The sequence below is a fragment of the Emys orbicularis genome, chromosome 13 (genome assembly GCF_028017835.1).
Source record: "Emys orbicularis isolate rEmyOrb1 chromosome 13, rEmyOrb1.hap1, whole genome shotgun sequence".
NCBI lineage: Eukaryota > Metazoa > Chordata > Testudines > Emydidae > Emys > Emys orbicularis.
Genome location: NC_088695.1, coordinates 25,768,665 through 25,793,699, shown reverse-complemented (window position 1 = coordinate 25,793,699; position 25,035 = coordinate 25,768,665). Strand labels below are relative to the sequence as shown.

General features: G+C 44.8%; 1 protein-coding gene across 1 annotated transcript in view; it reads right to left on the bottom strand.

Moving 5' to 3' along the window:
* DNAH9 (dynein axonemal heavy chain 9) overlaps nt 1–25,035 on the bottom strand; it is a 420,192-nt gene that overhangs the window by 55,693 nt on the left and 339,464 nt on the right. Inside the window, exons 60-62 of the mRNA XM_065415313.1 lie at nt 18,158–18,351; nt 8,959–9,107; nt 1,108–1,235 (exon numbers count right to left, since the gene is read on the bottom strand). Of these exons, the coding sequence (XP_065271385.1) occupies nt 1,108–1,235; nt 8,959–9,107; nt 18,158–18,351 (471 nt within the window). The remainder of the gene's footprint in view (nt 1–1,107; nt 1,236–8,958; nt 9,108–18,157; nt 18,352–25,035) is intronic.

Genomic DNA, 25,035 nt, shown 5'->3' with positions numbered 1-25,035 from the left:
GGCATCCAGCTTAGGGAATGAAGGTGAAGATCAGCACGAAAGTCAACTGCCGGTTACCAGAGCCAGGGGTCAAGCCAGAGTCACAACCAAGAATCGCAGCTGAGGGTCAGAGCCTGGGTCAGGTACCAAATGCCAGAACCAAAGTTCAAGCAAGAGTCAGGGTCAGAAGTTGGAGGCCGGAGTCAGAGCTGAGGATCAGCTGGTCACTGAGGATTGGAGGTGAGGCATAATGGTAGGAGGAGAGGCAAGATTCAAGCACAGCAAGGAGCAAGGTGGGAACAGGAGCGAAGGCAGGCATGAGGCAGGAATCAGGAGTGGAGCAGGAATCAGGAACAGGGCTGGGTGCAGGAGGCAGGCATAAGCAGGGTCCAATGCAGCCACAACAGGAAATCACCTTGTTACTTGGACAAACTTTCTGTTCCTTCTTCTGGCTTAAATAGCATGGTTGGACCAATCGGTGAAGCCGGGCGATCCTCCAATCAGAGCTCCCGTGGGTGGCACTTTGGCTGGGGCTACAGTCCTAGTAGCTTCTCAGCCCACTCCATTTAAGTAGCCATTGGATGGAGGCCAGGATGTGGCAGCTATCTAGGGGCTCACAGGCCAGGGCTCAAGACCTGGGACATCACAGTATGTACGTGGCATGGTTAAGCCATGCCTCTGCTGCTGCCGCCATCTGCGCACAGAGCAGATAAAGCATGGGCAGACGCAGCACAAACTTCCCGCAAAGGAATCCCCACAGATGTGCCTCTGGCCTGGAGAGGCTACTCCATGACAGCAAAGGGACTTGAACCTTCATGCCCATTTCACTGTTAGCCTTGCTGCTGAAACTGCCAACACTGCAAGCTGAAGGTGTGGCTGATAGCATGTGGGCATCATGTTCCCACAGTTCCCACAGGCCACCCCTCATCTGCCATCTGATGGAAATTTGCAGTGCTGTAGCCATAGTTCAAAAGCTTGTCTCTCTCACCAACAGAAGTTGGTCCAATAAAAGCTATTACCTCGCCCACCTTGTCTCTCTATTCAATGGAATTCACTTCCAGTGTTCCTATTTATTAGGTCAATTTTGTAACAATTGACTCAGAGGTGTTATTTTTAAAGTTACCTTACCTGAAGGATAACCCAGTGACCCTCCTTTGCAGCCATGTCTAGAGCTTGCTCTGCTACTACCTCTTGACCTTGTCCAAGGGAAACATTGTGGAAATTCTTGTTGTTAAATGTGTAACCAAGTTTCTTCCCTATAAGGAGAAAGGAAAACTTTCAGCACTCTTTACCAGAACAGCTCATGCAGCATTGCTGATCTCAAACAGTAATAACAAGGCAGAGCTCATGCTTATCAAAACTCCTTCACAAAACAGCTACCACATTTCTTATAATTATTATCTTATTTCTAACACACTCTTTGCCTAGGCATTGAAAACAGCATTGGCTGCTTCCTAATTATTTCCAATTGCAGCACGACATCAACACAGAGGTACAGGGCCACAAAGTGCCTTTGTTTAAAGAACATTATTCCCCCATAACCTTGTGTGGAGATGCATTTTTAAATTATATGAAATTAAAGTAATTTCCAGCTGATTAAACAGGCTTTAAACCAGATGTCATTCAGTGGTGAAATTTATCCTGCCAATCCACACCATAGTTAGCAAGGTATTTAGAAATATATTCACTCTGGAAAAGGAAACTGGGATGCCTTTAAATATTGGAAATGGTTGGTTGAAATCTGTTCTGGTGCCTTGTGCCCTTAGGTCATTTCCTTCTCTAGTTCCCTCATAACAGCCAGTCCTTCCGGGGCAGTGCTCAGGAGGAAGGACTCCTGCTCTCTACTGGCTGTGTCCTGTACCACTCCCCGATCTCAAGAGGATAGAAATATATTTCCTAAAGGAGTGCTAGCCACTAAATCCCACAGCAGTTTGCGTTCAATACCAATATGGCCTAGATCAAACCAAAGAACTAACTACTGGCAATTACAGAAGAGAAAACAGAATGCATCACAGTGGACTCCCGACATGGAGGAGACATAACATCCCTTCGAACTCCACTACCTTCACACTGAAGAATCGTATTGTTTGCTCTGTCCCTCACATGGTAGAAATCCCATTAGGCTTCCCAGCAGCCAAAGCTGGGTCTCTGTTTCTACCCAAACTGTCAGAGCTGGCTGTGGGAGTGATTCTCGCTGACTGTGGTGCAAAGTTTACAACATCTGTGACAGAGATGGCAATTTCCTGCAGTATCTTTGGGAGAGCTCACTGTGTTAAGTTTATGTATCATTGTGGGTCAAGGATTGTATGTAATCCCATGGAGGAGGGTGACCACAGCTCCTCCAGGAACTAAGCATCATGGGAGGTGATTAGGAAGATTCACACACCTCCAGAGAAGTACCCCCACATGGAAAGGTTCACATGTACTAGTTCAAACTGTATTCTCTGGAGACCAACAAACAAAGAAAGGACTTTTGGATAAATAGCCTGAATTTAAACTAACTCAGGGCCTGCTTTCAGATCCAGCAAATGGACAGGACCTTCTGTCAAAGGGGGGGTCTTCCCGGGAAGGGTTGGAAGGACTTTAGCTTATTGAATCCCCATAAGACTGATGAGTGTCCTCTGGCAAGCTTTTAGTATGTGTATAGGGACTTTTATTGTGTTTTATATATTTTCTCTGTAATGCTTTTGCCTCAAGAATAAATGTGCTTGCTTACAAAGGGCTGTATGGGAACCTGTAACTGCTGCCAATTACAGCTGTTCATATCCATCGGGGAGAGAAGAGCACACATACTGGCCTGGTTAGACAGTCTGGCTTGCTGGAGATATCACAATGCAGGCCTGGAACTGTCCAGCCTGGAAAACCCCCTGTCAGGAAGGAGAGAGATGGGTCTCCACCCACAAGAGGGGATGGCTGGGGATGGGAGCCTGAAAGAAGTGCCCTTGGTGGATCACAGGTGCAGTTGCCCTGAACTGTGACTTGTCCACTAGCTTTTGGATTACCATATGATAGCAATAATTTATAACCAAGGCCCTGCAGGGTGTGGTTATTTCAGGCCCTGATGGGGCCTGTGGTAATTGCTGTAGGCTGGGGAGCTACAGAGAGGAAGGCTGGTCTAATGGTTAGCATGCTAGCCTATGACTGCGCGACTTGGGTTCAAGTTCCTGATCTGCCATAGGCTTTCTGTGTGACCTGGGGGAAATCTCCTATGTCCCACATAGACAGGAGCACCATGGGAGTGAGGCACCTAGGCACTGTTGGAAATCTCACAAGGGACCAATCTGCATCTTTAGGCACCAAAACCATGTTACAGATCATAGAATCTCAGGAGGTCACCTAGTCCAACCCCCTACTCAAAGCAGAACCAATCCCCAGACAGATTTTTGCCCCAGATCCCTAAACAGCCACCTCAAGGACTGAACTCATAACCCTGTGTTTAGCAGGCCAATGCTCAAACCACTGTGCTATCCCTCCCCTCTGGAATGCATCTTAGAGAGACTGAGGGCCAGATTTTTAACAGCTCTGCCCTACCCCACAGGGACCCTTAGGATTGTGAGGTGCTGTGGTAAGGGGGACCCAAGGAATCCACTGGGCAGATCATCCTGCACAGCACACAAGCCATCAGGAAGGCATTCAGTTACCTTCATATTTGTCCAGGAACCCTTGTTACTTCTAAAACATGCACACATGGAACCCTAGTGGCTGGTGGTGTGGAAAGGCAGCACCTTGGGGGAGCTTCTGGCGGCTCTGTGCCCATGCCCAACTCCTCTTCATTTTAATGACACATTTCTTTGAACTTTTTTTGTTTTTTGAAGGAAAAAAAATATGGAAACTAGAAAACCGAAAGTTTTTGGCAATCAAGATTTCAACAAGCATGAAATGTTTCTTGTGAAAAGCTCAGTTTCATTGAAAGCCACTTATTGTCCAAAAATGTTTGGAAGAAAATTTTCAACCAGCTCTCTCCAAAATGTTATACTTGTAAACCAGGGTCTGAAGGAGCTCTCACCTGGCATCCAATGATGAACTGGGGGGAAAAGATATCAGGCACAGACCATATTTGCATAGACACACCTACTCTGCCTAGATGATCAGCAGACAGATCTGCTTTGCCAAAGTGATCAATTTTTGCTGTTTTGGGTTAAAATTCACTTGAGGCTTGGATGCCAGGGTAATGAAATATTATACTTATTACATGACTAAAGGGCAGCAGAACTGTATTTAATATGCCCTGAGGAGTCGCCATAATGTAAACCTCACTAGTTAAGCAGGTGCTAGTAAAGCCAAATGCAAGTGAAAGGTGAAGGAAAAGGTTGAGGACAGATGTCCTTACTTGGTGGTGTAGATGTCTCTGTTGAAGGGTCTTGTATGTGATTTGATCTCCACCCCCTCAAGTTTTTAAAACGGGGCTGACTGGACTCAGTTGAATCCTTGTTCCTTCTCAGTGATCACTAGAACTGAAATCACCGATGAACAGGTCTAAGGAGCTGAACCATAGACTTGGTGTAGTGACAATATTGCAGTGAAAGACAACACAAAAGATGCAGCAGCAGTGTAGTTCCCCAGTACCTGGAGTAATCACTGAAAGCTGAACTCACCAAGGACTGAGTTAACTACTGCAAACTCAGAACATGGCTTCACAGCTAAAGGTGGCAACAGCAGAGGCAACCCTGGTGATACTGGCAACAAAAAGCAGTGACAGCGACAAGGTAGGAGTCATCACTCAAACCCTCCATCCCCCTCAGGGGCTGAACCCACCCAAAAGCATTCCGGGAATTTACTGACCTCAGATATCAAACGTGAATGGGATGTAGCAGAGGGAAAAGAAGAGGGGCATGTTAAAGGGACATTCGTCTGTTGGACTTTCACATCACAAGGTGGGAAACTGAGGCAAAGGACATGGCCCAAGATACTGTGGCACAGGTGTTTTACTTTGCATACTTTTGAATCGTGGCAGCATTTCCCCAAATTATTGCTGTGTTCCCTCTTCTCTTAATAAAAGTTGTGGGGGGAGGGGTTGTTATACACAGACTCAGTGCTTACCAGTAAGGAAGTATTGCCTCTTAGAGGCCCAGGGTGGTGTGTAGTTTCCCCACATATTTGTGTGGAAGCTCAAGCTGGTTCTGTTTTGTAATTTTAAGAACACCCCTAGGTACGGAACCCAGACTTTGTTGTGCCAACACCACCCGGCAGAAGGGTTACATACGAATATCTCAGAGACAATCTCTGCTTTAAAGACTCTCAGTCTGAGCAGGCAACAAAGGCACAGCTGCAGATGTAGCTAAAGCAGGTACTGGTGCACTGGGGGGGAAGGAAGGTAAAACTTGGCCCTATTGGGGCCATCCCTCCTTCCAGCACCAGCTGGACCTAGAGTTGTGTAGGGACATCTCCCTCCCCCACCACGTGGCCTTGGAGAAAAAAACAACAACAACAACAGAAGAGCCAGATAGAGACTGGAGCAGGCAGGGCTGCTGCAGAAACAGCTGAAGACAGGCCCAATTTTTAACAGATTTGATTAGCTTTTCTCTGTCCAGTGCTGATTGGCTGTTTGCGCCAATCGTCCCTCACAGTTTCTTCACATCAGCCTCCCTCCACACCTGGCCCTCTTACCCTCTGCTCCCCACCCATCCCCTTCCCTTGGATGTCCCAGTGCCCTTTACTTTCCTTTCAAGTCAGCTCAGCTGGTGTAAACACATACACACACACACACGAAAAAAAATCATGGCACCAACATGACGTTTGCCACCATCACATCGTTCGCTCTACTGGTGAGTGCTACCTCATCACCCACTCTGTGTCCATCTGGTCTATGGAGACAGTCAGATGTGGGGCAAGGACCATCTACTGCTTTGTGTCTATGTCGCTGTAGCACAATGGGGCCGTGTTCTCCGCTGGTCCTTCGGTGCTACCACAATAAATAGGATTAATAATCATAAGTAACATCATTACCTCCACTTTACAGGTGGGGAGCTCAGGCACAGACAGCCTGGGCAATTTGCCCAGCATCACTCACGGAGTCTGCAGTAGGGAAAGGAACTGAGCCCCACCTCCTGAGCCACAGGCCAGTCCCATAACCACAATGCCAGCCTTCCTTTCCAGCAGGCTTTAGAATCTTCCAGCTCAGACAGAAGAGAATGTGCACTCGGGATCCTCTGGCTAGGGAACTGGGAAAGCATCTAGACTTAGAGTTAGAAACTTGTTTCATTGTCTGAATAGAGAGTGGTGGGACTAGGACAGGACTCAGGAAAGGAGGGCACCTGGAAGGAGCTCTCTTCCATTTGCAAATATCTAGCCTGAATTTCAGAGAGACTTTAGTCTGCAGTAAAAGCTCATGGAGGACACACAAAATATTGAATAGAGAGATTGAACCAAAGTCCCAGTGGGCCAGGTTCAAGACTGGTGTAACTGCATGGAAATAATGGCTTTGTTTTGTTTCATTTTTTCCATGCATAAACTTTGATGGCTGACGAAAGCCAGGTTCTCAATTACATGAGTCCTTTGCAATTCCAATTAAACCACTCATGTCGTAGCTCACAGTGCCTGACTCCCAGTGCAAGAACAGAACATAATGAAGACAATTTCACCTGCAGAACTATAAAAGTACAGCAGCAATTTCTCATTTTCCAGCTACTGCCTTATCTTTTGAGGAAAATCATATAAAGGACAGGGCTCTCTTTGGGGTTCTGGCAAGCTCCACTTTCATGTAATTCAGTATTAATGGGACTTGATGACAGGAAAGGAATGGAATAAAATGTACAGAAATCTGTAAGGCATGTAAGCGCAGACTCCTGGTCGCCATGCAATACACCACGGATAGGTCTACACTTCGAGGTAGAAATTACATCCCCAGCTCCAAGAGACATACCCATGCTAGCTCTGATTGGGCTAGTGTGCTAAAAATAGAAGTGATACCATTGAGGCATGAGCAGAATGAGCAGTGGTTGCAGCACCATGGCTACACCTCTATTCTTAGCACACAAGCTCTGATGGAGGTAGTATGGGTATGTCTCCTGGAGCTGGGAATCACACCCCCAGCTCGAAATGCCGACATGCCCAGAGGGCCCTTTCCTCTTCCAGCACAATGAGAGCAGAGGCCCATCATGTGCCTCGTGCTGCATTCCAGGCAGCCATTTTCTTTCTGCATCTTATTAACATTCTTGACAGACATTTATTTGATTTTAGTGCTGGTGAGAGGGGCTGGGCAGACAGCCCTGGAAACTAAACTCTCTCTCTTCATACACAAAAAAGGTGCATTGCAGAGAGAAGCAGAGGGAGCCCACTCCCTGCACACGAGTCTTAGCTCTGGCACTAAGGGACCACCTCTAGGGAGGTAGGCTAGTTCAATTTCACTGTCTTTGTGGTGCCTGGATTTTCTGCTGAGGCTACCAGCTGTGCTGGTGTTTGGTGTGGACAGTGACCCACTAAGGATGGAATGGAAACACATTGGCTTTGAGCATACAGACCACTGAATAACTGATGGGTTTTCTGAATATTCCACCTCCCACTCCTAGGAGCCAAAGCCCCCCTGAACTAATGAGGCCTGAAGTCAGGGTTAGAGAAGGGGAAAGCATATTGGATGAACATGACTGGGCTCCTGAGAAGAGCTGGAGCAGTGGCCTATGAACAAAGGATGTAGCCATACTTACAGGACGGGGGGACTCTATCCTGGGAAGCAGTGAATCTGAAAGAGATTTGGGTTCATGGTGGATAATCAGCTGAACATGAGCTTCCATGTGATGCTGTGGCCAAAAGGGCTAATGTGATCCTGGGATGCATAAACAGAGGAACCACAAGTAAGAGCAGAGAGGTTCTTTTAGCTCTGTATTTGGCACTGGTGTGACCACTGCTGGAATCCTGTGTCCTGTTCAACTGCCCACGATTCAGAATGTTGATAAATTGGAGAGGGTTCAGAGATGAGCCACAAGAATGATTAAAGGATTAGAAAACCTGCCTTATCGTGACAGACTCAAAGAACTCAATCTATTTTGCTTAACAAAGAGAAGGTTAAGGGATGACTTGGTCACAGACTGTAATTACTTACATGGGGAACAAGTAATTAACCATTGGAACAATTCACCAAGGGTTGTGGTAAATTCCCCATCACTGACCATTTTAAAATCAAGATTGGACGTTTTTCTAAAATCTCTGCTCTAGGAATTTTTTCGGGGTCGGTCTCTGGCCTGTGTTATACAGGAGGTCAGACTAAATGATCACAGTGGTCCCTTCTGGCCTTGGAATCTATGGATCTGTGAGATGCAGTGTGACAAAAGGAGCCTCTTTGCCAACGGCAGTCAAGAAGGGACTGGCTACAATGATCTGGGGATGCCAGGAAAGGTCCTGCAGGGAGTTGGGCTCAGGCTCTACCTCATTATCACTACCTTCAAGGGGAAAGAAACCGTAAGGGTTAGGGGTGTTCCTGAAGCTCACACTATGGAGCTTAGCCCTTGAATGAGAATCCTGCATAGCTAGCAGCTTTGATAGAACATGTATTGACAACAGCAGTTCAGTAAGTTCCTGAAAGCAGTGCTTTACCAAACGCAACACCCTTCTAGAAACCCCTTCTGCTTTGTGGTCAGCAGATCGCACTGGCCAAGGGGGAGAGAAAGGTCAAATACTGGAAATTCTGCTAGTCTTTTGGGGGAAATGTTATAGGAAAGTGGTTGCTATTTGTAGCTAGCTGATAGCATACTAAAAACCTCTGATGTGGGTTATAAGTTGTATGAGAGACAAACTCAGAAACTACAGCAGTGTGAACAGTGTTGGTATTCTAGGCAATACACGGAAGAGAGAAGTTTAACTTAAGCTTTAGGTGAAAATTCACAAAACTCTGTATAGCACACTCTGGGCATTATCTATTTTTAACAGGTTGCTCTATTATCTATGAGGAGCCAAGAGCAAACCCAGGAGATTCATGCCAGGATAATGACATAGAAGATAACAAACCATGATGCTGTGGATTGTTCAGAGACTTGATTTATTTACCTTGTTTCTCCACATCCTTCAGAGGGTCGACCCCTGGGGACAGGATAAAGAACATTGGGGTTGCGGGTCCTGACTCCTCAAATGATGTTGCAAAATCCAGAGATCTTCCTACCACATATTTACTTCCCAGCTTTTCTTCAACAAAATCTCTGCCAGAAAAACATTGCAAGACTGTTAATATTCAGAAAAGCCAGAAATATCCAGGGCAGACAGTATATTCCTTAGCTGATGCACAATCTATTAAGTGTATTTATTGTATCTTGCAAAGTCAGAGAAATAAGAAACCTCATGATAAACTGGATGCAAAATACAGAATCCTAATCAGGACTTGTAGCTTACCATTAGGAATTGCTATTTCAGTAGAAGTGTCCCTGCCCATGATATATATATTTTTAAGCCCCTGTGTGACATATACAAACAAACAGAATGAGAGAAAAGAAGAAAGAACCAGCCATGGCAGGGGTGTTGTGGTGAGAAGGGATATGCTGGGAGGTTCTGGTGACTGCCTGGATCACAAACCTCTTTGAGACTGGATGTGAACAGACCATCAATTAACTGTCAGGATTAGTTAATCAGAAGCCTCCCACTTGAGACAAAAGGGGGTTGTGAATCCACTCAGGAGTTCAGATGGAGTGGAGGAAGGGGTTTCGTATTTTGTGGGGTGGAAGGTAGGCAGAACAGACAGAAACTGAGGACAAACAGAACAGAGAGACTGAGAGGTAAAAAAGCAAGAAAGCCAAGCAGTAACTGAGCACACTGTGACCCAGGGAAAAGCTAGAGCCTTTGGGTCTGTTGGCTAAGGAGGCTTGGGGCTGTACATTGAGAAACTGCTTCTTTTGTTCCTGGTTCCTCCTGCTCCTGGGTTCAGAGAAGCAGGACTTCATACATTCCTTGTAAATAAACAAGATGACATCAAAGAAATTACCAGCCTCCATCAATTTCTACTTCCACCTGGAACATCTCCAGGGTTCCAAAATCTGATTAGCTGCTTGTATCAAAACAATATAGGACATACAGAATCCCAGCACAGGAAGTCAAATAGAATCCCCATTTTCTGGAGTCTTTTACAAAGTTAATATTTTCAGCTGCCACTTATTTTCTCCCCTATCTCAGGTCAATTACATTAACCAGCCTCTTGAACCAAAGCTGTTTCCTCCTCAAACTCAGTGAAGAAATCCGTGGTTCCCTAGTAATAATTATACTTCATACTTCTCTCTCAGGGCAATGGGCAGTCCACAGTGATGAAGAAGGACAAGCTTCTGTTTCAAACCAATGGGGCTCATTTCAGTAATGATGAAGGGCAGGATGCAAAGACATGCATATGATAGCAGACGGCAAAGCTGGAGACATCAGGAGAGCATCACACACATGTACACAATTTGTATGTGACACTGTTGCTTTCTAGGCCAGGCTGACATATACCCAATGGGCTAGTCTATTAGATCCTGGTTGTAGAAGAAACTGCATCTTATTAGTCCATGCCCCTTGTCAGGATACAGTTCCCATTTCTGACATATGAGGCTAATTTTAGCAGGAAACACCCAGGAAAAGTGCTTGAAAGGAACATGATCACGTAGCACCTAAGCCATTTAAATGGGGTCATTCCTTGTCTCAATGTTGCCTGCAGTAGTTACCTAGGGAATGGGGTGGGAGAATTGAACTTAGCCTGTCTAGCAGTGGTGTTCTCCACTCCTGGTAGCAATTCCCCACGTTCAGAGTTCTAAAGCCATTGGTTTCAGCAGAGTCCATCTCTTCCCTGCCTTGTAATGGAAGGCAGGGTCCTCCCACTATCCCAGCTGCCTTGCCAAGTCAGTAGTGAAATTGCTCCCATATGTGCAAATAAAACTGGATAATAAAATAAAGAGGGAAGAGAAGGTACAGAAATCTGGACTCTGGGGGAGGAAGGCAAGTAGTGAGCTGTTATGATGTTTAATTTCAGACAACAGTTACAATAATCTTCCTGTTTCTTTTCTGAAGACATGTGTCATAGAGATTTCCACTCTTGAAGGCTAAAAGCTCCTCTAAAATACTTACAGTGGGACAACAAAGAACAAATAAAGAGAGGCCTCTTTTTTTTTTTAAATGGAGATATCCTATGTCCTAGAACTGACCTTGAAAGGTCATCGAGTCCAGCCCCCTGCCTTCACTAGCAGGCCCCCCTCAAGAATTGAACTCACAACCCTAGGTTTAGCAGGCCAATGCTCAAACCACTGAGCTATCCCTCCCACCACTAAGCTAGCCTCTTACCTTACTGTACAAGTTCTTTGAGATGCCTTTGTCCACACGGATCTCACCATAGGTCTGTGGCTCTGTATGTGTGAGCCTGGGATCTGCTGGTGATGCACTTGTGCCCTGTATACCATCGTGCCCCCTACCGCGAGGATATAAAGAATGGAATAGCCCCAACACCACTTAGTTTCTTCATTAATACAGAATATCCAGCTAAGGACTCCATATCAGTAAGCTAGGAGGATGGGCTGTAGGATCTGTGTGGACACAAGCATCTTGAAGAATTCCAGTTACTATAAGGTAAGTAATCTTTGCTTCTTCAAGCATTTGTTCACATGGCTCCCACTATAGGTGGGTGACTAGCAGTTACCCCTCAAGGAGATGGGTGATTGGAGTTCAATCTCAATAATGACTATAGAATCAGCCCTGCCACACTGGGCATCTGATCTAGAAGCTGCCAGAAGGGCATAGCAGTCGGTAAACGTATGAAGAGAAACCCAAGTAGCTGCCCCACAAGTCTCAGAAATAGGGACTTCCCGGAAACAAGTTACAGCTGTTGACTGAGACCGAATAGAGTGTGCCCTAACTCAGGAGGGAATACGTAGTTTATTTAATGGAGCGGGAAAGCTTAATGCAGTTTGTAACCCACTTAGAGAGTCTTTCAGAGAAACAGCTTGCCCTTTAGACTTATCACCAAAAGCCATAAAGAGTCTGGATGATTTACGAAATCACTTTGTTCTGGAAAGATAAAAGGACAGTTCTAAGAAAATCTAGTGTGTGGAGTTTAACCTCTGCAGAGAGTAATGAGGTTTAGGGAAAAACACCGCTAAGTATATAAATATTCGAAACCATTTTTGGTAAAAATGCTGGATGTGTCCTGAGAGTAACCCTGTCTTTATGAAACACAGTGCATGGATGGCTTGCCCTCAAAGCCTGAAATTTGCTCATTGTGTGAGCTGAGGTGATGGCTGTTTTAACAGAGCAGTGATATAATGAAGGTAATGACATGGGTTCAAAGGGAGGGCCCATCAAAGACAGGACCACCGCATTCAAGTCCCAGGTAGGGAATGTAACATAAGTTCAGCTGTCACAGGGTGACTCACTCCTTTAAGAGGAGATGGAGCCACCCTCACCTGTGGCTTAATTAGCTATTTCCCAGCCTGAGGGGGCAGGAACAAGGGAGGGTCAGGTGAGAGATTAATGGACCCCCAGGCCTCATAAAAGGGCTGAGAGAGATCAGTCTGGGGTGTGGAACCACAAGGAGTGGGCAGGCCCTATGGAAGGTCTGAGTCAGGGTCAGCAGGAAGCCAGGCACTCCACAGAAACCAGCCTGGGACCCAGTGCTCTATACCAGAAAGGAAGGCAGAGGAACTTCTTTGTTTGTTGGGACCCTTTAGTTCGACTTTTGCCACATCGGAAGGGGTTAAGTTTGTGACTTGGCTGGAGGGCTAAGCCACATCTCTAGCCCTGTTTGTGGAGTTACTGGGGACTCTGAAAGAAGGAAACAGCAAGAACGTATCTGTGGCTCCACACTTGGCCAGCAGGGATTGTTGCAGGGCAGGCATGTCCTACAACACCAGCCCATTAAAAATCCTTTTAATGTGGGATGGGGGGGGGAAAAATCAAATGACCTTCAACAGATGACATCTGATAGAGCTAATCAGGAGAGGACTCCAAGGATGACAAGTAGTCCAGGATAGCTGGAACTGAACAGCCAAAAGGCTGAATGTGTCTCTGAATAGATCACATCAAGAAACTCTTCCACGTAGCTTGATATATTCTAGCAGAGAGGCTTATCTGCTCTGGATCAAAACCTCGTGTACAGCCGCTGGACATCTTCTGTCCACGCAGCTTAGTCAGCCAGCCTCCATATGGTCACATACAGAGTTGCCAGGACTAGGGGCCACAGTAGAACTTGGCTCTGCAAAATGATTTCTGGTAGGTTCGTAAGTGGAAGAGGTGGTCTGATGGACAGGTGCATCACGTTGCAGTACCAGAACTGGTGCGCCCACGCTGGAACTATCATCATCCCCTGGGCTTATCCTGCTGTATCTTTCTGAGAACATTGGGAATTAGCAGAATGGGAGGAAAGGCATAAAGCAGGTTCTCTTCACACCAAATCAGAAATGCATCTGCCATAGACTCTCAGCTTACTCTTTCTTAGGAGCAGAACACTGGACACTTCATGTTCCCATCGCTAGCAAACAGGTCTATCGAGGGAACTCTCTATTTTAGGAATACCTGATCTAGAACTGAACCTTTAAGATACAAGGCATGAGTGATGGAGCTCTTTCTGCATAGTCGATCTACAAATCAGTCTGGATACTTGGAAGATGGAGAACTACTAGGCTGATCTGATGTAGGATGCACCAGTCCCAATGTATCCTGCTTCCTGATATAAGAGGGATGATCTCACTCTCCCCTGCCTTTTTCTATAGTGCATAGCTGTTGCACTGACCATCAGAATTTGAGTCGTGGTGCCATGAAGGAGAGGCAGAAAGGTCTTGCAAGCTAGATACATGTACTAGAGTTCAGGGCCATTCATGTATAACAGAGACCCTGCTCAGGACCACGTGCCCAGTATCTGGAGACAGTCCAAGTGTGCACCTCAGCTCAACGTGGACGTATCCACCACCAAAGTCTTTGATGGGATAGGTGATGTTTTGAGGGTCTGTCCACCAAAGCAGAAATGTCTTCACTTTCAGAGGAACTTCGACAGGTACATCCTTAGTGTGTTTGATTTGCTGATAAAATTACCTTAACCAGCCTGTAAGAGGGTGGAGGCATAACTGTGCCTATGGAGTCACATAAGTACAAAGCCTCCACACATGACCACTTAGCCCCAGGAGTAGCATCTCTTGTTGCCACAGCGCTGACTGAAACTGGTTTAAAAGCTGGAGCAGACTGCTGCCAAGGAGGAGGAGCCTCAGAATCAGAAACACCTCTCATTGGCCTCCTCATAAAAAATATTTTCAGTCAGACATCATAGGCCTTTTACTTTCCACTGTAGCATTTGACTTTGTTTCTCCCAAAGAAAGGGAGACAAGCAGAGGGAAGATGACATAGATAGGTGTGTTTTTCTAATCCCTTAATCGTTCTTGTGACTCTTGAATTGTGGACAGCAGTGGTCACACCAGTGTGACATACACAGGTAAAATAACCTGTCTACTCCTACTCAAGATGCCCCTGTTTGGAATTCCAGGATAACATTAGCTCTTGGGGTCACAGCATCACACTGGGAGCTCATGTTCAGCTGATTATCCATCATGACCTCAAATCGTTTTCAGAGTCACTGCTTCCCAGGATAGAGTCTCCCATCTTGTAAGTATGGCTACATCCTTTGGTCCTACATGTACACATTTATAATTAGCAATATTAAAACCTATGTTGTTTGCTGTAGCCTATCTTATCAAGCAATCCAGATTGTTCTGTATCAGTGACCTTTCATCTTAATTATTTACAACTCTCCCAACTTCTGTTCAACTGCAAACATTATCGGTTATGATTTTATGTTCTTTTCCAAGTCCTTGATAAAAATGTTAAATGGAGTAGGGCCAACTGTGCAGGACCCTACTAGAAACACACCTGCACAGTAATGATTCCCAGTTTAAAATTACATTGTGAGACCTGATAGTTAGCCAGTTTTTAATCCATTTAATATCTCAAATATTAATGTTATATTGTTCTAGTTTTTTAGTCAAATGTCTTATAGAAGTCTAAGTATATTGCATCAACACTATTACCTTTATCAACCAAACTTGTAGTCTCAAAGAAAGATATCAAGTTATCATATAACTGCTTTAAAATGGGGTCCTGTCTAAGCTAAAGAGAATGGGACAGAGCTATGAGGTGAGGGTCTGTAAATTCTTACCTGACGTAGCTAGACTAATGGGGAAATATAGGGCCCTAGACGGAGAGCCTTTTACAGATCCAGGGAATGGATATTTTACATGCCTAATCCCTGCACCACTTTAAATACAGGCTACAGATTTCTGTTTCACTAGCAACTGAGGGGACCAGCAGCTCTTAGCCCAAGGGCTAGAATGCCACTAGCTGGGGAGATCCCCAGACTGTGTGTTTGCTGACAAGTTTCTGAAGTGTTTGAAAGGACTGAAGAGTCCAGGTGACACACATGACATATTCTGACCATACTACAAAGACTGAGAAATCATCTCTGAGAGAAGATCGTAGGGGAATGTGCTTTGATGTGTGTTAAAGTACAGAAGTATAGATGCTGGAACTTTATATGTGAATATATGTAACAGCAGGGAAACACTGTATGAGGAACATGAGTAGATTTACTGTCTAATAACTTTTGTTTAAAAGTTATTCATAGTATTACAAATACTATTTACCATATTTTAAATTATTTATATGATTTTTCCTTTGCATTAAAGGTTTGATTTACTCAGAAAGTGTACAGTACCGCTCTCTTTGAAGTTGACTGGGAACAATTAACACATACATCTCGAGGTGTTACACAATAGCCCTGAAGTTTAACTCTGTACGGACAAGGAGGGCATGCCGGGCGCAGGTGCAGCCCCAGTGGGCACAGCTGGCAAAAAGATTCCAGACGCACGCGCACATACCAAGAGTCAGATCCGGGTGGACAAATGCTTGAACAGAAGAACAGGCAGTTGGATGCACAGACAAATAACACAAATAACCCCAGTAAGTAGTCATTATGGATGTAATGGGAAGCACGAAACTGCCCATTTGCTGTGGAATACATATAATCCCCACTCAAACATTCTGCAATCTTTTCAGCAAACGCACATGTGAAGAGAAATACATGAGAAGTGTAGGTCTGAGTGGTTGATCTAGATGATGTAGGGATGCAGATGTGAGAGCCAGGTGAGGACTGGATTCTTTCTGGAGCAGTTAGGTAGCTCTTGGGTGCTCTCATTCTGAGCATGCAGAGTGTTTACCTTGAGGAGAGAGGAACGGCTTCTCTAGAAAAACATGGCTGACTTCCATGAGAGTAGGGTGTCTCAGCCTCTGGAAGTCAGGCAACTTCTACCTAGCTACCTAAGTGTGGATTCAGGAGCCTAATTTTGGGTATCCAGGTTGGAAAATGTTGGGCATTAGCAGTACACTGGCTTCATGTTCATTTTGTATGTAATGTCCTTGGTTATTTTAGGCAGCCCTACAGTCAAGCATCTATAATATGGAAGTCTTTAGTGAAGGCATCATGAATTATCCTTATTGTGCATGGCCAATGCTCTAAAACAGCTCCATGATAAGTATAACATGTTCTAATGCATTTACATTAACATGTCAATTTTACATGCCCAGAACTGTACAAATACTCAACTGATTTCTTCCACCTTGGATTCTTTTTCCTTATCATCAAGGAGTACTGTCACCAGAAGCTAAACTTCATATTTCTAGGTTCAGCCATTTTTGAGTAATGTGAGTACAAATATTTCAGTTGGAATGAACAGGGGAAGACTAGTAAAATGTAATACCTGTTCACATAAACTCGGAAACGGTTTAGCTGATGTTAAACTTTCAAGAAAAAAAAGTTACATTTGGGATGAGACAAGGCAGGAAAATCCAGCCCAAAAGGAGTTTGAGAACGTTGTGAGCAATGGTGAGAAAAGGGTGGGTTAGAATTCTACTGTGGTATCTCCCAAAGGCCTCAGTCAGGATCTTGGAGTACAAGCACAGACAGAGATCTAGCTCCTGCATGGAGCAAGTTACAATGTGGACCTCAACCTATATACACACATATATAGGATTGTGTAGCTGTATAAAGCTATTCAACAAGCTTTTCAGTGGAAGACTAACGTCTTACAGAAATGCCAGAAGTTGGAAGACAAGGACAATATACATGGAACAAGTCCTGATGAGTGAAAGACTTTTAGTTTTTTCCTGGAACATCTGTTCTGTGTTGTCTGCCTAAAGTTTGCTTATGTGCCTTCACTACATAGTTTATAACTACAACTTTTAGAACCAGCATGACATATGTGTTATTTTTTCCACCATTAACCCAATCTATAATCCATCTCTTTACTTCAGCATCTAAGGAATAACAGCTATAAACTATTACCAATTATAATGAATTATACAGTTTGATTCTGCTAGAGTTATTTATTCTTAACCATTACAGACAGGGACTGATGTGTAAAACCAGAGCATGCTAGGATGAAAGGGACAATTGCTGTGGAAGTCACAGCCTGTTCTTGTTTCTCTTCTTGAATCTACAGTTTGTGAAGCAAAACTTGAGTAATTATGGTAGATAGTATCCCACAGCCATTCATAGTAACTGTAGTGAGTCTGCTGCTTATTCAAAGCAATAAGACAAATCCATGAATAAGAAAATAGGCGAGTTTTCGGTTTGATTTTATTTTGTAAACAGCAAGGCACTGACACAAACCATAATAATTGTGAAGTATTCTGCTGCAGCTGTGCTTTATTTTTCAGGTATAATAAAGCAGAGGTATACTAATGAAATCATGTCTGTTCAACACGAGGTTCCATACAGCTCAATCTGTTCATCTCCGATTCTGTGGGTGTTTTTTTCATTCATTGCTGGAGAATTTATTGTGAAGTGGAAAAGCTTCTCTAAAGATTTAGGAATAAAGGACCATTTATGCATAAAAAGCTGCACAATTCCTGTTTGAGATCACCCAATTTTTGACCATATATGTCTGCTCTTCACACAGTTTTCCTTAAGCTGCTATTTACGTATGATTAGGTTCCCTGGCAGTCATCCTGACGAAATGGGTTTCCTGATTGAGAGGGTCCTGATTAAGTGGAGTGGGTGCATTGCACTGCAGTTAGAGATGATTCATTTAGGGCCATTAACAAGAATCTTTTAGAAGAAGATTGTGTGAGATTCATATATTAAGGTTAAATACATGTGAACACATTTTCTGAACCAGCTCTGCTTTCTTGAGCACACCGTTAAATAGTCTCCCCACCCCCAAATGAGCGCATTACAGGGATGGCCACTGGGTACCCTTACCGGACAGCATAAGTCATGCGATCAGGCCGGATGGCTCTCAACATGCACAGACGCTGCAGAGCTGACTTGCTCTTCCATTCCTGAGGGAACTTCTCCTTTTCAGGGCATTCAGATTCTACAAATTTTTTCCAGCGTTTGGCAGATCCCTCGATATCCCGATCCAGGTTCCGGAATTCCTCCATAGATGACAGGCTCTGGAAAAGTTCAGTGAACTCCATTTAGGACAGAAATACTACGTGCCCCTGGGAAGCATTTCTGACAGCTACTAGCTGCTACAGTTTTGCTATGTTGGAATGGTTAAAGCAGAAGCCAAGGAGCCAGGCTCCTGCGTTCTATTCCCAGTTGGCTCACTTCCTTGTTGTCAGTCATCTAGCCTCTCTATGGCTCAGTCAAGCCATCTGTACCAGGTGAAGAATACAGTACTATATCTCAGAGGTGTGTTGTGAGGCTTACTGAATTAGGCCCGGATTCAGGAAGGCATCCTACTCATGACAGCACTTGAGCATGTACTTAACTTTAAGGGCAATGGGACTTAAACCCATGGTTAAGCATTGTCCTGAATCAGGGCCCTAATTAATACGTATAAAGTGCATGAGATGAGATCCTTAGAATCATAGAACCATAGGGTCATGTAGGACGAAATTAACTCTGTAAATGCAAAGTATATTATGTATCAGCCCAAAACAAAATCTGGACACCCCTGAACTATGGGGAAGTTCAGAATAAGAACTGTATTGCTCAGAGCCACTGCTAATTACTATGGGATACATCCTGAGAGATGCTGAGCAGCTACAACTCCCATTTACTTCACGGGTAATATAATTTGTCATCCCAGGCCACGTGAAATATGCACCAAAACAATAAATCAGCAAGTGGATCTTCACATACACCACTAGAAATGGTACTTGATGTTTTGGCAAGTATGATTCCCTGCCGGATACCCAGGATTCTTGAGGTCATTGCAAATACCAAATCACAACCTTTGGCTATGCACAATCAGCTGTGTGAGTCTCTAGAAAGCAGGGTCTACTAGATCCCTTGTTGCCCATATAGGGTTTGAGGGTAAAAATGGGAGCATGGCCCGAACTACCCTTCAGCTCCTTCCGTAAAAAGCTTTAATCAGACTCCCAAGATGGGTGAGGAGAGTGGGTCCAGAGGGACAATCATTTTAAAGAAGCATAGGGAGGAGGGTAAGGAACCATTTTTCTCCTGTGAGAACTCTCCCATGGATTCCCACTCTGGACATTAACAAGTGGCAGTGAGTACCACTCACTCCATTTTCCTCCCCACTCCATCCGTCAGTCCCCCTCTTTCCCACCACATCCACCCATCTGGGTTGTGACCTTCTCCCAAGCACCAGACACATCAAACATGTGTCTATAACAGACATCACAGTGTCACATTATGCACAGGACTCGATGTCAACTTTCTTAACCACCTCAGCCTGTATGATCCAAGGCCCCGAGGTTAGGAGAACAGTCTCAGTGGGGAAATCATTCTGGCAGACTGACAGCAGGAGACAGGGAAGCAGCCCCAGAGAGCTGAGCCCAGACCATGTCCGCAATGGTGCAGGCCCTGAAAAACACTGCTCTGTAAAGAGCAACCAAAGGGGGAGAAGCAGGGGAGCATTGAGGGCTGGGGGTGAGTTCCCAGCCCGCTGCCAGAGAGAACTGAGAGGCAGTTGGGACCACTCCTGCTTTTTGCCCCTGGAAACCCTCTCCCTGGGAGGCGCAGGGGAGTGGGGGGTGGGGAAGGAAGAGGACTATTGTGTTCCAGAACATTCTGAGCTGATGGCCGGCACATTATCCCAGCTGGGGAGAGTGAATATCTTCCCACATCAGCATGCACAGCGGAGTACAGAATTTGGCCCAGGTGGTTACTTTATACACAGTTCAGATTCAGACCCATGCCTGGATTTGCTGCAGTCAGAAAGCGACACCTCTCCTCTAACTCTGCATACGATCTCAGGCTCTGCTACATGCACCTCCTCTCTAGTGATCCTGAGCTTGACTGCCTTTACAGGCTGCTTCACGGGGTACTAACTGGAAACCAAACTGCACCTCACTCCTCAGCCTTGCCTTTGGTGTCCTTGCCTGCACTGTATCGAGAGACACTGGGGAACTGATGCCCTCACCCACCAGAGGGGGTTAATGACTCTCACTATCCTCAGCCAATATAGAAGTGATGTCCATGGATTGCATCTAGGCCTCCGTGGCTAAAATATGATCACTGCAATAGAGAGTCTGTAAGGAAAGGTGTAAGCCAGCAGAGAAAAAGATTAGGCATATCTACAGAGTATTTGCCCCAAATAAATAGTTAAAATAAATCTGCATTCACATTTCCAAGCAGAGGGTCTCTAAAGTGCCAGGCAAGAGACACTTCTTCCTGGGCATGCTGCTGTCAGCGACAGTGACACAAATGGCTAGGACTGGAATTTCTGGGCCCGTGTCAAGCCAAAAGGATGGGGACTCAGATACACTCAATGAAGCCACACCAGGTGCGTAAGTATAACTGGTTTTATTGCCAAAGTATAATAAGCTTCCCAGCCTTCACGCATTACTAAATACGTGCTTTCCAGCAACTAAGCAAGCATCAATGCTTATGCCCCTTCTGCTACGGACAGTCCCAGACCCTCCAGCCTTGTCCTTGAGGGCTTGTAGCAGGCGCTGCTCCAGCGTGGGGAATTCCTGGGCACCCACAAGGCCAGGGTCCACAGGTGAGACTGTTCATCTAAAGCAATTCTCATAGCTGCTTTTATCATCATCTCTTTCTAAGGGGGGGGGGGCATATTCACCCACAAGGAGGCTCTGGCAGGAAACACTACTGCTCTCTATTCCCACACTCAACATTCTCCGGCCTTCCACATCTCTTTTCTTGTTAATCCAGTCGAGTGGCTGTAAGCCAGCCCTGCCGGTCAAAGCCAGTTCACTACTAGCCCCGCCCCCCCCAACCATTCTGTAACAACAGCCCAAGGTAACTTGCGGTCAGCCCCACCAGCCCAGTACTGGCAGGAGGTGCTGAGGGTGAGATCTCTGCAGAGAGTGAATGTGGAAGCAATTCCCTTGTAGCATTAACAATCACAAAAAGAAATGGGAAATGGAAATGTTAACACTGTGATGAGCATCAGAAGGGAAATCTGATTAGCTCCAGCACTGAGAAATTCAGTGGCTGCAGCCAGCCACAGACTCAATAACACCATCTTCATCAACATGTGCAATTTCAAATATATTTGACAGCTGAAATCTGTCTCTTTCTACCCCCATACACCCTTGCTATCTCTCCCCACATACACACACTCTCTCTCTGCCTGTCCAGCTTCCCATGTTGTTGCTCATCACCATCGCATCTGAGTGCTTCCAACAGCCATAAAACATTACTCTTCCCAGAAGGTAGAAGGAGCTAAAAAATAGTGCTGATGAGCACACACACAGGCACCACTCCCCAGGCTGTGAAATGCAGCCATTCTGCACCAACATGCCATGACAGCATTGAAGAGGGGAAGTGGAGAATAACTTCTCCAAGTTAAGCCGCTGAGGCAATGGAGAGGAGAGAATGTATTAACCAAGTTGGGATGTGGCCAGGAAGAGACCAGGGCTATTGCTCCTTCTCTTGCAAAGGTGCCAGAGCATTGTTAACGGTTGCAAGTATGAAGGCCCTGAATTTGTGTCTCACCCAAAAGGTGGCCCCTAGAGCAGCACACGGCCACTAGCAGCGCGATGAAGCACCTAGGGTGACCAGACAGCAAATGTGAAATATCGAGACGGGGGTGGGGGGGTAATAGGAGCCTATATAAGAAAAAGACCCAAAAATCAGACTGTCCCTATAAAATTGGGACATCTGGTCACCCTAGAAGCACCGCATCAGTGTTATCTCAGAGAGAAGAATTCCACCCACTGAACCACCAGCACAACTTGCTGTATTGCTTTTGTTTTCATAAGAAGTCTCACATCCGAGTCGTGAATGGGTCCAAACCCTAATGGGGCAAGGCTCTAGGTCTGTGAATTTCACATATTCAAAATAAAATCCTCCCCTGCCCTCGCTGTAGCAAATACAAGGGGCATGCTAACCTTTTCCTTTGAGACAGAATTACCATTTTCCATCACAATTCAATTTGGTTTATATTTACATTGTGTCCTTTATCTGCAGTATCGCAGAGAGTCGATCGGAGGGCAGAGAGAAAGGGAGAGCTCTACAGACAGATGAGGATGTGAGAGTAGCTCAAAGGGATGAGGAGAAGCTCCAGGCAGATGGGGGCAGCAACACACAATGCTCATTGGGCTGCTGCCTCTAGGGAATGGGTTGAATGTTTTATGCACAAGAACAACTTCAAAGGTTTGGTGTCATTGTTACTTTATAGAACTTATCTTCCAGTGCCAGATACACAAAGGCCTACAGTAGTGTATTTATTGGAGAGAATACTTATTCTTGTCACTGAATGCAGTCATTTTTAAGAACACTATCAGGTCAAATCTGCCCCAAAATGTAAGTGTTGCTAAAATGAGATTTTACAAAACCTAAGACAAGTAGAAATAGGTCCATGGATTTTTTTCCTCTTTAGTTTTAATGGAAATAGTTTTAAAAAACAAACCAAATAACCCTCCCCCTGTATACTTTCAACCCAGACACTGCAGCATTGTTCTGTTGCGTCAGAATCTGAAAGTGAAAGTGACAAGTCTATTTTCTATGTCCCACCCTGAGGTTAATAATATAAACAAGTAAAATAGTATCAATAGCAAACAGTTTGCCATCCCCAAGTGTTTAAAAGTCATGAATTGGGTCCCCCAAAATCCTGAGACGGTTTAAAAATGAGGGGTTTTTTTTAAATAAAAAAATAAAATGGGGGCTCTTCTTATATGCCTTCTGCTTTTTGAGCCCTTTGGGTTCACTTGGTTTCAAGTTTTCAAGCTTTTCTCCCTAACCTTGAGCACTTCCTTTGGGAAAAAAAGAAAGAGAAAGCCCAGAGTGTCACCTAATCCCAGGCTTCCGCGGCTTTAAGAAACACCCCAAATGCCACTAGACTCATGCCAGAATAAGCAACACTATGAAAGCAAGGGAGATTTTAAACACTCTAGCAGTTTGAACAATCTAGGGTATTATTTGTGAGATGTGCTTTTATAAAGTATACTGTTTTTAACATCAGATTGCTCCTGTAGTGTCACTATTTTATATTGAGCACCTTTGCACAGTTTTTCGGAGTAACTGTAAGGTAGTAGCAGAGGCTCTCAGCACAGAGCACCATGGTCTCTGTGATTGCGTTTAAGGAAAGATCCAAATACACAAAGGTGAGGAGAAAGTAAGCAACACAAATGTACGTAATTTATTTGTGATTGTTATAGGCTTTACATATGTTTTATTTAACCTTGCAAAATTCTGCTCACTCACTCCAGTCCAGTAACTTGTCAGGTGACTAAAAACAGCCTTACTTTGTTCATCATTATTGTGCCTAAGTGTCCCACTTTAGTAATAGATTCTGTACAAACGAATAACACAAACAGTCCCAGAGAGCTCCCAATCCAAGATTTAAACAGTGCATGATAGATGAATAAACAGGCAAATGAGGAGGACAAGGTTATGGTGGACACAGATGTGTTTGCATGAATTGCTCATAACAGTGTTGCCAGTAGTCATAGGTGGCCACCAGGCTAGCCAATGCCAGACAGCAGTAATGTATAGGCATCTTGGCAAAGGCTGACTTTAGGGAAGACAAACTGGCAGTTTTGTGAATGTTGACAAGTAATTCTTTCTGAGTGGCAGAGGCAGCACACAGCACCGTCTGTGAGAACTTACAGGGTCCTGGCTAGCTGTAACTGAAGCCAATGGCAAATCCAATTATTGCAATGGGAGCAGCAGGATTATATCTGCAGTCTGGGAATGTTCATTTCTATTCCAAAGTTCTAAAGGTTCAAGCTCTGCATTTAACTAGTCGTCTAAGCTATGGATTCTCCAAGGGTGCCATAGTATTACTCCACCAATGGGCCAAAGATGCAGGCCTCTCCAATGGAAATAAGGTAAAGACTCCCCACAACCCATGATGTGTTTAGAGCAGTGCTTGGGGAAAGAACATGCAGTCCGTTCATTACGGTCCTTGTTTGAACTTTTAGAACTTGGCAAAAGCAGAACTGCTGAGTTAATGTTCAGTGTTTGATATCCTACTTAACTAGCTTGGATATTATAAGGAACTTCTTACCACTGCATTGCTATCTTGGGCACTGGGCTCTCAATCGCTTCTATTCTGTGCTTGTGACACATAACAGTGTAGTCTCCCGGGGGCTGTAATACTTTGGTCTAATTTCAGTTCAAAAATTTAGTCTTGAATTTAGCAGGTGCTGGGTGGTGTTGGTGGCCTGCGATATCAAGAGGTCTGACTAGATGATCAGATGACCCCTTCTGGCCTTAAACTCTAAGACCTTATACCTTTCATATGCATTAGAAAGGTCTTTTTTCTTGAGTGTAAAAGTATTTTTCCCATTTCTCTTCTCCATTTGCTGTGGGTTGGCTCATGGCTCCTCAGGGAAGCCAGCATCCTCAGAGCCCAAGATACACCGCTCCACGGAGGATGGTAAAGCCATGCCTATGTCCAGCTGAGATTGATAAATTGGGTCGTGCTGGAAGCTGACACATTGGCAAATGAACTATTCCATTTGAATAATGTTAACTAGAAGGATTAGAGAATGATGGATTATTTGCCATCTTCCCAGACTAGGTTTTGTTTTGTATTATTCATTTGCCGGAGATGTTGTTTTTGTTTAGCTGCACTACCTGAATTATTCAGCTCAGGAGTACAAAACTAATGAAGGTAAAAATAAAGACATGATGCGTTTGTCAAACTTCAATCAGCACTCAAGACAAGAGGTACATTTTAATCATCCTCGTTACTT